Below are 15131 nucleotides of genomic sequence, written 5' to 3' on the forward strand. Positions count from 1 at the left end.
CCAGGTGTGCGACCAGTGAGCAGTGCCTTCACCCTTCCTATTCAAAAGAGGTCTTAAATACAATGCTGCTCTTTTGAACAAGTTCTGCATGTATTAGTCAGTGTCTTTTGGGCTTTATGTGTTTTGGCATGCTCACTGGGCTTCTCTCCCCTTTGGTGAAGCCACTGTGGTGATGTGGAGCAGTGGGCAGACAGGCCTGGTGTCATCACTGGCAGTTCTTGGGTCATTTTGGTCTCTGTCTACATGTGTGATCAATTGTGCCCAGAACTCATGACCAAGAAGTGGAATTAACCAGTTAAAATAATTAATACTGAGAGGTCATTTTTGGCTGTTTTGTTTGCTCAGCTGCATATTAAATAAATTTAACATATATTTTGAAGAGAGGAAAGAGGGACTCCCAGCCTACCAGGAACCAAATCTTTTATTTTTATTTTATTCTTCTTTGGGTACAAAATCTTAGCAAAGATTTTTGTATCCTTTAGATGAGAAAGGTAGTAAGAGCTTTTCCATGTGAAGGTTTTTTTTTCCTCAGTGCTGTTCATGTGCTGTGGCAGAGAGCATGCCATCGTTTAACCAGCTCCTTGGGCTTGCTGATCATCTCATTCCAGTGTTCCAGTTCTCTGCCACGTGTGTACATGAAAGGCCCAACTACTACTCGTCCCAGCAGAAGTGTTTCTGGGAAAAAAGAAAGCAGTTAGTGATGAGCACCTCTGATGCTTCTCTGAAATCCTTGCCTACGTTAGAATATCAACATGTATTTCTCCAAGTAATGCCAGTTCTAAAAGGTATTTTTACACCAAAATATTCCTCAAGGAAATAACTCTGGACTTCAGGTTTTGTAGCTTCTGCCTGCTGAGGTTCAGCATTAAAAAAGGTATGGCAGTAAGTGGGTGTTTAGTCAATTCAGGCCTGTCCTTTTGCCTGCAGTTAAACATCTCCAAGGCACAAATATCTGATCTGTATCTGCCCTACCCCTTGACCTCAGGTTTACTGGGGAAGTGTGCCCTAATTATGGGCATCGGCAACCTCAGTAGGATTCATATGATGTTCTGGCTTTACAAAAAATAAATGCAGTTACTGAGACAGCTGTAATGTGTGTGTTGCCACTGCCAAGAAACAGATTGTTTATTCATGCCTGGATTTTTCAGCTATGAATGGGGAAAATTATTGAGATCATATTTGCACTGCAGAGATGTTTTTCTTGTGAGCAGTGGAAATACTGAATTCTGATTTGCTTTTGTAAGCAGAATGGATTAATGGATTCTCTAACAGTAAGAGGTGGCCTCAAGCATCAGGTTTTCTGCCAGGGGAATGGGGATGTTTGCTAATCTTTCTCACTGCTGAGAGAATTAAAATTCCTATTCCTCTTTCAAATTGGCCTAGAGTGAACAGCCACACAGTTTTTCAGGCTGTGTTACACATGCAAGTGTTCACATAAGCTTGTTTTAATGGTATACTGGAATGAAACAAAGGCACAGCACCTTGTACTGGCATTGACTAGTCTGCAGTGATTTTATTCATGTGTTCCGTGAAATTTAGCCTCTGAAAGACAGACATATGCTTAAACTACAAATAAGTTATTCTTCTTTTAAAGAGACAGCCTTTGAAATACTCCAGAACTCTTACATGTTTTATGATTATTGCTGAAAAATAATTACTTCCTCTCAGGTTTAAATATGTCTCAAATATGTAAGAGATTTGACACCTTGACTGTAATAATTTATATAACTTACTTTCTCCTTTGTTACTCTGGAGCACAGATAGACTCAGGCTTGCTGTATCCAGCTCTGTCTGATCTGCCTTGAAACTGAAGGTTTCATTGTACACAGGATTGGGAGTTCCCAGAAGAGCTGCTGTCTTTTTACTTTTGATGAATTTATTATGGTTCATTAGTGAGACTTTGACATACACACCTTGGGGAAAAAGAAATTCAAGACTAAAAGACATCTTCAAGAAGCAGTTGGGAGATGGCTTAAGGAGTTTCTTCCTTTTGGGAGTCAATACCAATTATAACATCAGATTGTGAAAGATTCATGGAACACACATGACAGCATGACATAAAGCAGGGAGCCTACAAAGCACTGAGGGTTCAGTTTGGCAGTGCACTTTCCAATTTAAGTGCTGTTAAAATAAGCAGCCATATTCTTACCCTGCATCCTTGATCTTATGTTTCTATGCCTTTCTTTCATCTTGTGGAGACTTTTTTGAAGGCTTAATTTGTTCAGTCAAAAAAGAACTTCATAGTGATGTGTGTATATAGAGGACTTAACTTCTTTTTTTTTTTTTAATTGTAGGTGTATTTTGCATTTATATTGTTTAGCTTCAAAGGCCTGCAAGAAATCACTACAGACTGAGGTACAAGTTTGGTTCTTCATCTGTTTTTGCTTTTGAGTGTTGAATTTTAAAGAGCATTTTGAGGTAATCTCTGAGACCAGGGATACATGAGTATGATGTACCAGAAGAAGCCCTCTGCACTAAGGAAGAAAATTGTGACTCCATGCCATGATCCTTTGAACAATAGCCAGGCTGCCCTAAACTGGGATTTTTTTTCTCCCAAGCTCCTCCCAGGACAGCTGTTCAGCATAAGCAGTTGTCCTGCAGCTGTTACCTCTGGGAATTTGACTTGAGGCAACTGTTCATGTCAATATCCCCTGAAATGCTGCCTTCTCTGGCCTGGAGAGCAGCAAAAGGATGTTGCTCCACCAGTTGCCACAGGACAAACCTTTTAATATGAAACAAACCCCAAACATATCAAAACTAAGCTATCAAAATCTAATTGCCTCAGGACAAAATATGGCTTGTTTCCTCTCAAATCACCAGGATGTTTATTTGTTCCTGTCAGAGTCCCACAGCACAAGCCTGGGTGTACAGATGAGGAAGGAGCAAATTAAAACAGGAATTGTGGAGCTGATAGCAGGGAGGAAATCCCACTCACCAACAGCAGGGCTCTCCTCCTGGAGCTTTAATCCCCTGGCCCTCAGAACCACCACAGTGAGACGGCCCAGGTAGTCATTGTAGCTCAGGGAGAACTGGATATCACCATGCTCTGAAGGAGGCTTTGGAAGCAGAACAACACCTGTCAAATATGTCTGAAAAACTCCCTCATTGTGTGGTCAAATGGGGAGACCAATCCTTTTTCATGCTTATGGTTTCTGTCACACTAAGGTGTATGAGTGAGTTCTAATGGCTTTATTTATGCTGTTGTAACTTTTGATGGAACCAATTAATCAGCCTTCCTAACCCTCAGAATTACTCTTTTCCCGGGGATATCTATTTCCTTGTCTCTTCTGCTCTTACTAATTGAAAGGAGAAGCAAATAACAAAAGTTCTTATGTAACAACCTCCTAATTCATGTAATTTTTTTAAGCATCTGGGTACTCCCTTTACAACAGCTGTCGATCTGCAGGTTGGTAAGATGGGAATTTCTATTCCAAATGTTTATGAAGTACTTTTGCATTTGAGGTACTTGCATTTGAATTAGAACATAGTTCTTCTTCAGCTACATCCTCCCAATACTTGTAAGATGACAGAAGTTCCACAGTGCCAAGCAGCCCAGTATCACCTACCTCCAAGTTTTCTTTCTCCAGATCTCTCCATATGACTAGTTTGTTGTCCTCAGTTAATGCTTCATTTTTTAGTGGAAAGATAACTTGGCCTAGGAGATGATGTTTCTTCTGTTTATCAACATGATAAACCAAAAACTTTAGTGTCCTTTGGAGCAACATTTTACTGGAAACCTGTACAGGAAAATGAAGAATATTAATATATAAAACATCTGACACTTTCCTGCTCTAGCATGACTTCAAAGGAAATATTTTTCAAATTGTGGTAAGGTTAGGTGGATATTTCCTTTATTTATTTGAAGTACATTTAAAATTTGCCTAAAAATTGAGCTATGCAAAAGTCAAGATACAAGCTAAAATATGATTTAATTTGAAAGCTATGAAGTTAGTTGGTGCTTTTTTAGCTCACATGGATCTAGTGTGTGTGATCCATTCACTTTCAGACTCGGATGTTTAGAATCTGTAACACAAACTTTTTTTAGTTGTAAAGCTTTTGCCTTGTGATGTGTGCTGCAAGCCTGTTAGCATGGGAAGCCAAGCTGTGCAGTACTGTACAAATAGCAGCCCAGAGATACCTCCCAGGTTCTGCTGTCTAACCTACTTGCACAGCAAAGAAACCAAAAGCTGTGAAAGCATTATGTTGGTATTGGCTCCTTCTGGGCTTCTAGAACTGCTGGGCTGAACTGCTCAGCTGTAGTTCAAACTGGAGTTTTTGTTATTCCCAGGGCAAGTTCTGGAACCCTTAACTTTGGTACAGACCAGAGGTAAGAGCAGTTCTGGAGCCACACACTTCTAAGCCCAGGTTCTCCAGAAGCCCCAGTAAAAAATCCTGTCTCTGGTGGAAACAGCTTCTATCTTGGTAGAAGCACTGTGAACATACAAACATCTACTGTAGTTTGACAAGTTAATATTTGCAAACAAAAATCTGCCTCATCAAAAGAAAAAGTACCTGGAAAACAAAGTTTTCATCAAACTGCGGGTTAAGAGTTTTACGTTTTGTTTTGGACTGCAGGTAGCTTCTTTCATCAGGCAGCAGGTAGATTTTCACAAATGGACTGCAGGAGTCAGCAGGAGGCTGCAGCTTTCTGACTTTGATCAAGGAGACAAGGAGCCTTTCGGACTCTTGCTCATATTCTATGGAGAACCAGAGGCGGCCAATGCTGCCATCAGGAAAATCTGTTTCACTTTTGTCTTCGGGAAACTTGTACAGATCTGGGTTAATGGTTCCTACAACATAAGCTCCAGCTACAAGAAAAGGCAAAACAAGCACCCTCAGATTAGCCTGAAGAACCATTGCAGGCATTTTTATAACCACTGCTGTATTTGGGTAAATCAGATTCCCCTCTTTATTAACAATCAATTTTTTTAAGAATTTAATATTTTATTTCCTTTTCCCTCAAATTTGGGGGAGTAATTGTAGGCTGCACTACTTTGCTTTTCTTATTCCTGTGATTGTACCTTGTTAGTTCTAGCTATTTGTTGTTGCAGTGTGCAGCTGGTGACTGCTGTTTCTGGGGACAACAGAGACTTCCTGGCCTTTACAAAATATGAGAGGAGAGATTGCTTTGTCTGCCAAATGTGCAAGGTACCACAGCACTGGGACCAAAATGACTACATTCTTGCCCAATTCTCATACATATAATATATAAATGTATGGAGCATTTAGGGCTTGTGCTGTGTAATGCAATCTCTGGTGTGCCCCCAAGATACATAATACTAAATTATGTATCTAATAAACTACTAAATTATGTAAAGCCACCCTACCCTTAAAAATAGTGCCATTTTTGCAATGCCATACCCAAAGAATGAAATGATGACCGTGGCCCAGACTGAGGGGTCATGAAGGGGTCCCTGTCTTGCTGAACCTGTTCTTCATTGGTCAGGTGAATCCAGTCTCGCCCATGCAGCGTTGGTGGAATGATAAATGGAACACTTCTGGATCTGCTCAAGACAACAGCACCTATTGACTCTTCTGGTTTAAAGCTGGACATCAAACTTGATAAGAGTAGCAAGTTTACTGTTCTTATGTCAGAGTGTAAAAATTCTACAGATATGCAAAGGTAAAAATAAAATCAATTGCTTAATGCATAAAAAGACAGTGAGGCACATTAGGTCTTCTGACAGATTATTCTTTTTCCCCCTTTCCTTTCCTTTAGAATTTATCTTTCAAAGGAAAGGAAGAATTAACTATAGCTGCTTGTTTTAGAGCCCAAAACCCCTGCAATGATTAATTCTCTTAAGAGTCTCCTTCCTGAAGTCCTATTGTTTTTTTTATTAGACTAGAAATTACTCTGGAACCTAGGCTGGGTTTGTCTAGCAGGTAAAGATATCCATTCACCAATTACACTTGAATATATTCTCTCTTTTAAATAAATCAGGAATAATCATCACTTTCATAGTTAGATTATCCTTTTCCTAAAGGAACAAAACATGAACAGAACATTTGTTCCTAAAGGAACAAAACATAACAGAACATGACTGATGTTTTCATATAATTTAGGGATCTCCTTTATTTCTGTACATGCATATATTTGGATCACATGCTCATTTGATATTTGACAAGTTGAAATAAATTACACAGCATACGCTTTAAAAACAAAGTGAAAAAAGGTACCTTGTGCTTTTTAGATGAATTTCAGAATTTGCCTGATCCTGGAAAATGGCATTTGCATTTGTTGTTTTGACAGGATTGATGAGCTTTTCATAAGAAAAGAGGCAGCAAAATTTTTTCCAGAGCAGATATGCAGTTACTCCAATGAGAAAAAATAAAAGGATCCCTCCTATTATACCTCCAGCCACAGCAACTGCTTGTTCTGTTCAAACATAAAAGCACACAAAACATCATAGGAAGATCAAAGTCAAGTATATTTTGGGTGTAGACAGGAATATTAAAGCTAACAAAAACCATTCCAAAATTATTTTTAACTGAAGCATTTAGCTCACATACACATTTTTGTTTGGTTATAGCATGGTGCAGCACCTGAAGACTTCTGACAATGGCAGTGACAGATTACAGTGTTCAGAAGCACTTGCAGTTACTGCAATATGAGATTACAGACATGAAAAAAACCAAATGCCAAAGAATTGCTCAGGCTCTTGTTTTGCATTAACATTTACTGTAGCATGGCAGAAGTGCTAGAGCTTGCATAGTGGAAGAAAAAGAGAACCCTGGAACACCTAATATGAAAGGTACCATTATTTTGGTTTGGTTTGTTCTTCCAACTATTCATCTATGTTGAATTGAGTCTAGACCCTGCCACAAGGAACAAAGTAAAGCTATGGCTTGTTTTCTTTGTAAGGATGCATGTGTTTCCTGATCTGTGAAGTCCAAGTTAAATATCCATTAAACACAGTTTCCTGAACCGTGAGTACGTAACTGCAACAAAATCTTGTTATAATTACTGAGAACAAACCAAAACCCAAATAAAACTTAAGAAATATATTTAATATTAATATGAGAAATTCTATTGTGAGACTTTCTCGTTAGACCAAGGATAGACAATTGATAATGGGCTCAATTTGTTGCTTTCACATGTTTGCTGAGAATGCTGGAGTGCTAGGCTGCAAAGATTATTTTGCTCTGTACCTAAACTCTAGAACTATCTTCCACTCTGCAGCCATGGCAGACAGCTCAGGAGCAGCTGAGTACTCGATGCTGACAGTTCTCAAGGTCTCCCCTGAAACTGAAGTAGTGAAGTGACCTGGCATTTTCTCATAGCTGGTACTGAATTTTTTCCTCTTCTCTGCTTTTAGGTAGAGTTAACTTGATTATGCTTTACTCCTTTTTCTTTTTATCTGACTGCACTTGGTAGGTACCTTGCAGTTAGCCATCTCTGTACAACAGTACAAGTGAAATAAAGACAATACAGGCACAAAGTAATCAGTTAACACTAGTGATAGTTTTGACAATCAAATAATAATAGTTTTGAAGTGTTCCAAACTATTTTCATTTAATTTAGTTTATTCATTAGAGCTTTAAAGAGTATGGGAGGTGAGTTGCAAATACATATATTGCTGATCTTTTTCAGTGTTGCCCTGTTGCAGTAAGTGACATGAAGTGTCCTTCAGCTACAGAACACTTAAGTAATTACCTTGTGCTATAAATTAACCTGGCCATAGCACCTCAAAGGCCTTAATCTGATCTTGACTCGTTTTCCTGCATTTGGTGGAGTCACTGGAGCCAAGTTGGTTTTGCAGCTCCCCTCCAGGTGTGTTGCTTTATGCTCTGCAGGAATTGGCTGGCTGCTTCCCTGAGTCACACAGTCACTCCTGTCTCCCAGCACCACCACGGAGCAGCCACCCTGCTCCCGGCTGTGCCACAGCAACAGCACTTTGCTGTCCTTGCAGCTGTAGGTGAACTGAGTAGGGTCCAGCACTCAGCCAGGCTATTAGTGCAGTCCTTATTCTGAGCAACAGGAAACAAGCACCTGCTTGATGTGGGTTAATATTAATACAGAGACAAGTCTGATTGTGCCATGTAGGTAAATTGGTTTTCCTTTATAAGAATGCGCAGTATGCGGAAATGCATATGAGCATGGGAATTTTGTGTGTTTGTTCCTTTTAGTTTTGCAGGGCATGCTCAAATATATCTTCAGACTCACATTTTATTGCATCTGAGAAGGCCAAATGCAGAAAAAATGCTTCAGTTTAATACCCATAAACATAATAGAAATTATGGTTTCCTTTGTGTAGGTGCACTGTAAACAACACAAATATCTATATGGCTGGTGCTTTTACTGTCTAACATAAGGATCTGAAAGGTTAACATTTCAAGCAAGCTGTACAGGTCGTTGTTTAACTTGTCCTCTTCATTTACAAATCTTTGATGCTCTCAGCAGCTAGTCCTGTGTTCCCCTATAGCCAGTTTGTCACCATTTACCATTAAAGACAGTAAGGTGTGCATTGATTTTGGAGTAAGAGAAGGAGTTTCCAATCTCTTAGTTAATGAGTTTGTACTGAATTTGTTCACTGTAGAATGAAAAGCATTCATGACACACCCATAGGCATAGACTCAAATTCTGGGATTTTTTTAAACTTTACATAGCTGTAGATATAAGGTAAAGTTTTATTCATTTCAATAGTTACCTGTAATTTAATGAGAGTAAGGAGAATTTGTCTCGCTTTTAAACCATCTTGTCTGATTAGATCAGCAACAGAACCAGTGGCTTAGGGCACAATGTAGCACTAGTCACAAATCGACCACTGAGATAAGGTGCATCCATTGTGTGCAGGGAGAAAATATGTATCTTTTAAAATGACTACCTGTCATCGTGAGAAATTGATGTGTTGTATCCTGCTGTGGAACAGGATCATGGCAGAGGAGATGGAAGAGACCTGTTGGACTCCTTCATCTCCCCCCACCCGAGCCAGGGGACTGTCTCCTGCTAATAGGTACCAGCTTTATCCTAGCACAGAGCAGGTGTTGACAGGCATCCTCTGTCTCCTCTGGAATTGCATCCCTTTTCGCTTGCTGTGTGATTGTATGCTTTTAATAAGCTTTACTTAACTTTGCAGTAAGCTTTTTGGCTTATGAACAAGTTTACGAGCTTGCAGCTTTACATTCTCCAACACAAGTTTTAATCCCCATATAAAGACACCGCCTAAGCCCACATATAAATTAAGTAATTTATATTATTTAATGATATACTGGGCCTAAACCCCACTATAAATTAAATAATTGAGGGGGAGCGGAGGCAAGACTCCACATTTGCTGTGCCTGTCTCCAGGGCCGAGCTCTGCTGTGTCAGGCGCTCCGGGCGGTGCTGCCCGCCCTGCAGTTCCAGGCTGCCCGTTCCCTGGCGGGCTGCGGGAGGAGCCGGGCACCCCCTCCCTGCCTCCCTCCCCGCGCCCCCGGCACTTACCGGGCATGGGTGCCGCCGCTCCTGCGGGCCCGGGGCGAGTGCCCGCCGCCGCCCGAGCGCCGCCGCCCCTCCCCGGCCCGCCCCCGCGGCTCGCACACGGCACGGGCCGGCAGCAGCAGTTCGGAGAGGCAGCTCTGGCTCAGGAACAGCAAAGGGACCCGTTCGGGAAAGAGCCCTGCGGTCCCAGGCTCCCCGGGGACAGACATTGCCGGTCTTCCCGGGAGGCAGGGCTGGGGTCGGGCAGCAATGATGCTGACCGCTGTGCTGCGTAAGTCCTCTGTCAGCCCTAAAAAGGCACCTGTGCGACACTGCCGGTGTGACAGAACTCCAAAAGCTGCAGTTGAGCTCAGAAAAATTCTTTGATGTTAGTAGCTTAATTCTGCATATTGGTGTGGGCAAGAAATAGCATGCATTTCTTTTATATCTTTAACAAAATATGTAAGCACAAAGGAACACGTATCTCCTTAGACAATTGAAATTACAACCCCTCCTATTTGTAGTTATGAATATATAGTGATCTTTAATCTCTGAGAGTGTAATAAATATAACCAACCAGATCTTAACCAACCAAATTACTCATGCATAGTTCAGAAACAAAGTATTTGTTGTCACTTTTTGTCTCTTAATGCTTTTTTCACAGCCAGTATATGGCAAGAACCTATACCTTAAATTTAATAGCTGTTTGTATTACATGTTCTCTTCACAGTTGTTGCCTGTGTTGTGCGTAGTGTTGTTTAATCTAAAAGCCAAAGACATGCAAAGGAATTAAAACCAGTAGGATCCTAATGAAATATCCTCTGTTTCTGTAGAATCTTAGAATTCTTTTCATTGCATTTAAAGTGTTCTGCTGTAAATGTAGCATGGTTAAGCTTTTTCTATTAATTTTTGAGTCCTCTGGAAGGAAGAAAGTATTTAGATAAATTTTACCCAAAAAAGAAAAGGCTTAATATATTTTAGTTTTATACTTGTAAGATAATTAATTATTAAATAAATATTGCACAGTCAGTGCTTTTGCTACTCTTATTTCTCCATTGAATTAGTGCAAATGCTGAAGTAGAGTTTTTTATCTGAGCAGTTTTGCACTTGTCAGGATAATGTCTTGTAAGCAGTCTGAGGCAACCAAAAATTTTGAGTTGCATGGCAAGACAACAAATGCCTGCTTTCTCTTGCAGTGTTCTTGCTTGAGCTCACTTTTGTGGCTGTGTGAGGAGTGCTGAGGTTGCTTTGAACACCTGATTGCTTTCCAGAGCACTGCTGACCAGTGAAGTCCCAGATGCACTGGCTCCCACACCAGCCTGTGTGAGCAGTGGGAAGCTGGACAGCTGGGAAGCCATAGCCAGTACCCAGCTGCTGATTGAGCTCCTGTTTCAGAGAGCCCTGGGATGGGACAGCATGGCCTGGAGGGGCAGATCTTGCCCTCCTCAAGTTCCTGTGGAAGGAGTTAATGGCAAAGCTGCTGAGCAGGGAGTTTTAATTTTGATTTTCTGCTCCACTGTGAAGTTCCCGGTTCCAGTCTTTCTGTGCTGAGTTCTTGCAACAGCTGGAAAGCAGAAAAAATGCAGGCCATGAAACACAGCTATACCCTCCTTTATCTCTGATTGCAGCCTCCTTCTTAGCCTAAATCCCTGAACAGCTAAGAGTTTCATGTTTTGTGGACCTAGATATTGTGCTATAAATATTCTGTGTTTCTGGTGCATATTTTGTAACATACACATTTTTTGGTGTCCCTATCCAGGGACATCTTACAGTCGAACCTTGAGCTTTAAAAGACCACTTAAAAATTCTGTCACGAAACAATTTTCCAAAGTGTGTTACTTAAAAACAGTGATGTAACATTGCTCATTTGGCACTGTCTAAGTACCAACAAATAATTTATCATATATTCATGTAATTTCCTCTAGACTGGGTGAAATTCAACATATGTGTTTTTGAATATCTTTGAAAAAATCAGTATTTACTTGACATATAAACATTTTTATCCAGTTCTGATTTACAATTAATTTGATTGCAGGTAATTACTTAAATCTGTTTATAGGAACATTCTTTGATAAAGGATAGAAAAGTGTTTCAGAAGATAGTTGTAGGATCACAAGCATCAATAGGTCTTTAGAAAAGTAAGTAATTATAGCATCATTTTACCCTGAAGTCTAATTTCTACTATAATTGATTAATAATCTTAAAGCTTCAACAGATCCCATTCAATAAAAGTGTTTTCATTTATTTTTTTAATCCCATTTTGCAGTTGTAGAATGATCTTCAAGTCCATCCATTTCAAGTGAAATACTTTCAAGTTATTCTGCCTTCACACCCACTCCCTCGTGTTTGTGAAATTTGACTTTCATGTTTATTGTACCTTCATCTGTAATGGCATCTAGAAAGAGGTAAACTTTTTTTTTTCCCCCAATTAAATGTGAACTAATGTTATTGAGACCAGTGAATTATTAAGGGACAATACATTGGGGTCTGCAGGGAGCATTGATGGGCACCCTGACTACAACAAATAGATTACATTGAAAAGCATAATTGCAAATGGCAGAAATAATGAGTACTTAGAATTTCTATAGTGCCTTTCATTTCCAGGCAACCATTGCCTGTTTTCTATACCAGCATTAATTACTGGTAGTTAACCATCACAAACCTTTTTGAAATAATACTTATTGTTATCCTGATTTTATAGATTGTTTAATAACTGGAGTTCCTCCAGATCCACACTTGTGTAACTGAGATAAGAATTTCTCCCACAATCTGCTGTTGGCCTTGGTCTGACACCTAGTTCTTGGCTTTAGCAGGCTATGGATGATTGATAGTTTCAGAAAGGAATATATGAAAGAAAGATCTACTCTCTTAAAAAATACCCCTTGGACCTATTCTGGGAGAAATTTGTTAGTTTCCTTTCCAAAGAAAAGATGAGAACGGGAGAGGAAGTGCAGCCAGAAGGGAATGAGTCTTCCACAATTGTTTTCTCTCAGCTTGGCTGCTGATGGGACCACTGTCAAGCAGACTGCAGTCCAGAACAGCCCTCCCAGTAAAATTACAGGTGTCAAATGGGGATAGAGACAGGGCAACATGGACAGCAAGAAAAAAATCTTCAAAAGATGCCATGTTTGGTGCTTCTAGGTGGGCATGAGGGGAAAGAAAGCAAAAGAAGGAAGGAGAGAGGGGGAAAGGGCATTAACCTAGTCATGGGGTTTGGATTCCTGCTTTGGTATTTCATCTTGGCCCAGTAAATCTGACCCTGCAGATAACCTTGACATTCTTCGGGGAGAGGTAGACAGAATGCTCTCACTGGAGCTGCAAAAATCTTCCACTGTTCCATCAGTTTCCTCATGGCCCAGAGCTACTCAACAGAGCCTTGGCCACATAAAAACTGTTACAGCTTGCCTAGAGCTGTGCATTTTTCCATGCTTTGATAATCATGTTTTGCTAGGTATTTGCAATCCTTGACAGACACAAATATTTCAGTGCCTTCTTACGAAACTTTTTAGCACTGTTACAGAATACCTACTGACATGAAAGCATCTGTAAGTAAAGTCTGCATGCCAGCACTTCTACAGGACTTAGAATGTTTCTCTTTTTTTTCCCTTATCCTTTTGCTTTTAGTAAGCTTTAGCTATTGGTGTTGCCTAACAACAAAATATATACAGACTATAGCACCACCTCCTGTCCAAAGCTGGGCTTTGGTGCAAATAGTAGAGCAAAGCAAAAAATTCTTTAAAGCTGACTTTTTTTTAATGGATAAAAATGGAAAAAATGTGAACTTTTATTCCTTTCTAATGACTTTTCCTTTCTCTGTTTTGTAATAGGATTTTCAGGTTTACTTTTACTAAAATGTGTTCTTATGTTTCCAATTTTTTTTGCTAATGTAAATTGCATTAAGAAAGTTAGCTGGCTGTTGATGTTTTAAGAAAATAAGTATACAAAATGTTCCTTCTAAAATTACTTTATTAATAAGCTCAAAGTTCAGAGATAATATGCACAAATAGAGACTTTTGCAGAGAAAACTACTTGTATAGCTCTGGCTTCCATGGTTTTAAAGATTTTTGGGGGTAATATCTGGCTTTTTGTTCCAGTTTTGTGCACTTTCTGGTCTTGATAAGAGTAATCTACACCCCATAAATTTGGCAGGGCCTTGCAGGGTTTTATGTGTACACATGAAAAATGAACTGTTCACACAGCTGTAGTGAACAACAGAAGCTGCTCTAAGGCAAGACTGGTGTTTATTTTAGACAGTTTTTCCTAAGCCTCGCCCTCTGTGAGTGGGGGATAATGAATTTAGACCAGACATAATGTGAATTAGATAAATGGGGAGGGATTGCTGAGCAGGCAGGTGAATCTGTAGACACTAATCCATCTTAAGATTTGCAGGGAAGCACAACTACACCATGTGGTACATGGTGCCTTACTGGTACAGCCTTAGGGGATGCAACTTTTAACTGAGAGCAAAAGGTGGTGTTTCTTTTTTGGAGCATTTACATCTGGAATCAGATACTGAAAGCCGTAGATCTGTTTCCTCTAACTTAAAGATGTTTCTGCAGTGCACCTAAAACTGCTCTCTGTCTAGCAGCCACAGATTTATAGGTGTCATCCCATACATTTTTGTGTTTAAAAAGAATTAAAGGTTGTTCAAAAGCCTGGGAAAGACTGTAGGGAGATCTTGAGGGTCAAAGATGTAAGGAAAAAAAATTAAAACGCTGATTGTAGGAAAAAAAGGGTAAACCTTTGATATAATGAAGTCGTTCTTTCCTGTGGGTAAGCGGTGCCTTGGTGTCTGCCCAGCGGCCAGGAGGTGGCCAGCGGGCGCCATCCTGGGGCTGTCCCTGCTGGATGTCCTGGGCAAGGGCCCCACAGGGCGGTGCTGGAGCTGACCCAGCTCACTGGGAGCCAGCTTCTGGCTCTGTGTGACCAGCAATCCACAGGGGCACCAGCCCACCTGCAAAGGAACTCAGCAGAGAGAGGCACTCTGCCCATTCTTACACTGCTTTTGCAACAAGTAATGAGGAATGCCTGATCCGTTCACAGAGTATTTATCTAGTACTGATAGTGTGCAGCAGGCATCAAAAATACATGGTGATGTCTCCTAAATACACCCAATACCGTGGGGTTTGGCTCCAAATACTTTTGATTCCAGTTGATATCAATCAGGTTTGGTCTGTGTAGGAATCCTCGATACAGGGTTAGAAATGAAATCAGGTATAGGGCACTTAATGAGTGTCGTGAGGGCAACATTGCAGCAGCTGTGTGAACAAAAAACCTAAAAAACCTGGGCAATACAAATACAACAACCAAAAAAAACCCAAAAAGCAAAACAAAACAAACCTCAAAAAAAAAAACAAAAAAAACCAAAAAACCAAAAAAAACAAACAAAACAAAAAACCCCAAACAAACACAAAAACCCCACAACCAAAAAAAAACTCAAAAAGGGTTGATCTGACTCCAATCCTTTCAAAAATCTATGTTAGAGCCTAGCCAGGAAGGGATAAAATAAGCTGATGTGGGCATGTTTTGTGTGGTAATCACTAGAGTTGTGACTGCTGCAGAAGGAATTCTGCACACTGTTCCTGTGGTTAGCTCTTCACTTAAAATAGATGTGAGAATGTTCTAGGAAATACAAGAAATATGAGAAGGATGAAAGTAAATCTTTCAAGCTAGGACGAATAAGTGTCACTGACACAGATATTGTTGCCTAGCTTTACTCAGGAAAAAAAAA

At 40.1% G+C, this 15131-nt stretch overlaps 2 protein-coding genes across 6 annotated transcripts in view; one reads left to right on the plus strand and one right to left on the minus strand.

The window, feature by feature from the left end:
* Positions 1 to 403: 403 nt before the first annotated feature.
* On the minus strand, positions 404 to 9559 carry LOC121336211 (synaptotagmin-15-like). 2 transcript variants are annotated; one of them, XM_041405169.1, is made up of 8 exons: positions 9425 to 9559; positions 6178 to 6376; positions 5362 to 5504; positions 4513 to 4808; positions 3567 to 3737; positions 2936 to 3056; positions 1730 to 1913; positions 404 to 675 (listed from the first exon to the last, which is right to left on the minus strand). In XM_041405169.1, the coding sequence occupies exons 1-8, from the start codon at positions 9429 to 9431 to the stop codon at positions 600 to 602; spliced, it is 1197 nt and encodes a 398-aa protein (XP_041261103.1). In that variant the 5' UTR covers positions 9432 to 9559; the 3' UTR covers positions 404 to 599. The 2 variants fall into 2 exon arrangements, with proteins under 2 accessions (XP_041261103.1, XP_041261102.1); XM_041405168.1 differs by having other exon boundaries at positions 1734 to 1913; positions 9425 to 9558.
* Positions 9556 to 15131, plus strand: part of GPRIN2 (G protein regulated inducer of neurite outgrowth 2) — a 30735-nt gene continuing 25159 nt past the window's right edge. Inside the window, exons 1-2 of one of the 4 annotated variants that reach the window (XM_041405161.1) lie at positions 9556 to 9692; positions 11667 to 11805. Coding sequence is in view for 1 of the 4 variants with exons in the window: in XM_041405160.1 (XP_041261094.1) it covers positions 9787 to 9788 (2 nt within the window). In the remaining 3 variants the exon portion in view is untranslated. Of the gene's footprint in view, positions 9789 to 11666; positions 11806 to 15131 lie in introns of all 4 variants that reach the window. The other 3 variants (XM_041405162.1, XM_041405164.1, XM_041405160.1) reach the window with 3 other exon arrangements.

Source organism: Onychostruthus taczanowskii, unplaced genomic scaffold (genome assembly GCF_017590055.1).
Source record: "Onychostruthus taczanowskii isolate IOZ18803 unplaced genomic scaffold, ASM1759005v1 scaffold22, whole genome shotgun sequence".
In the NCBI taxonomy this organism is placed as follows: domain Eukaryota; kingdom Metazoa; phylum Chordata; class Aves; order Passeriformes; family Passeridae; genus Onychostruthus; species Onychostruthus taczanowskii.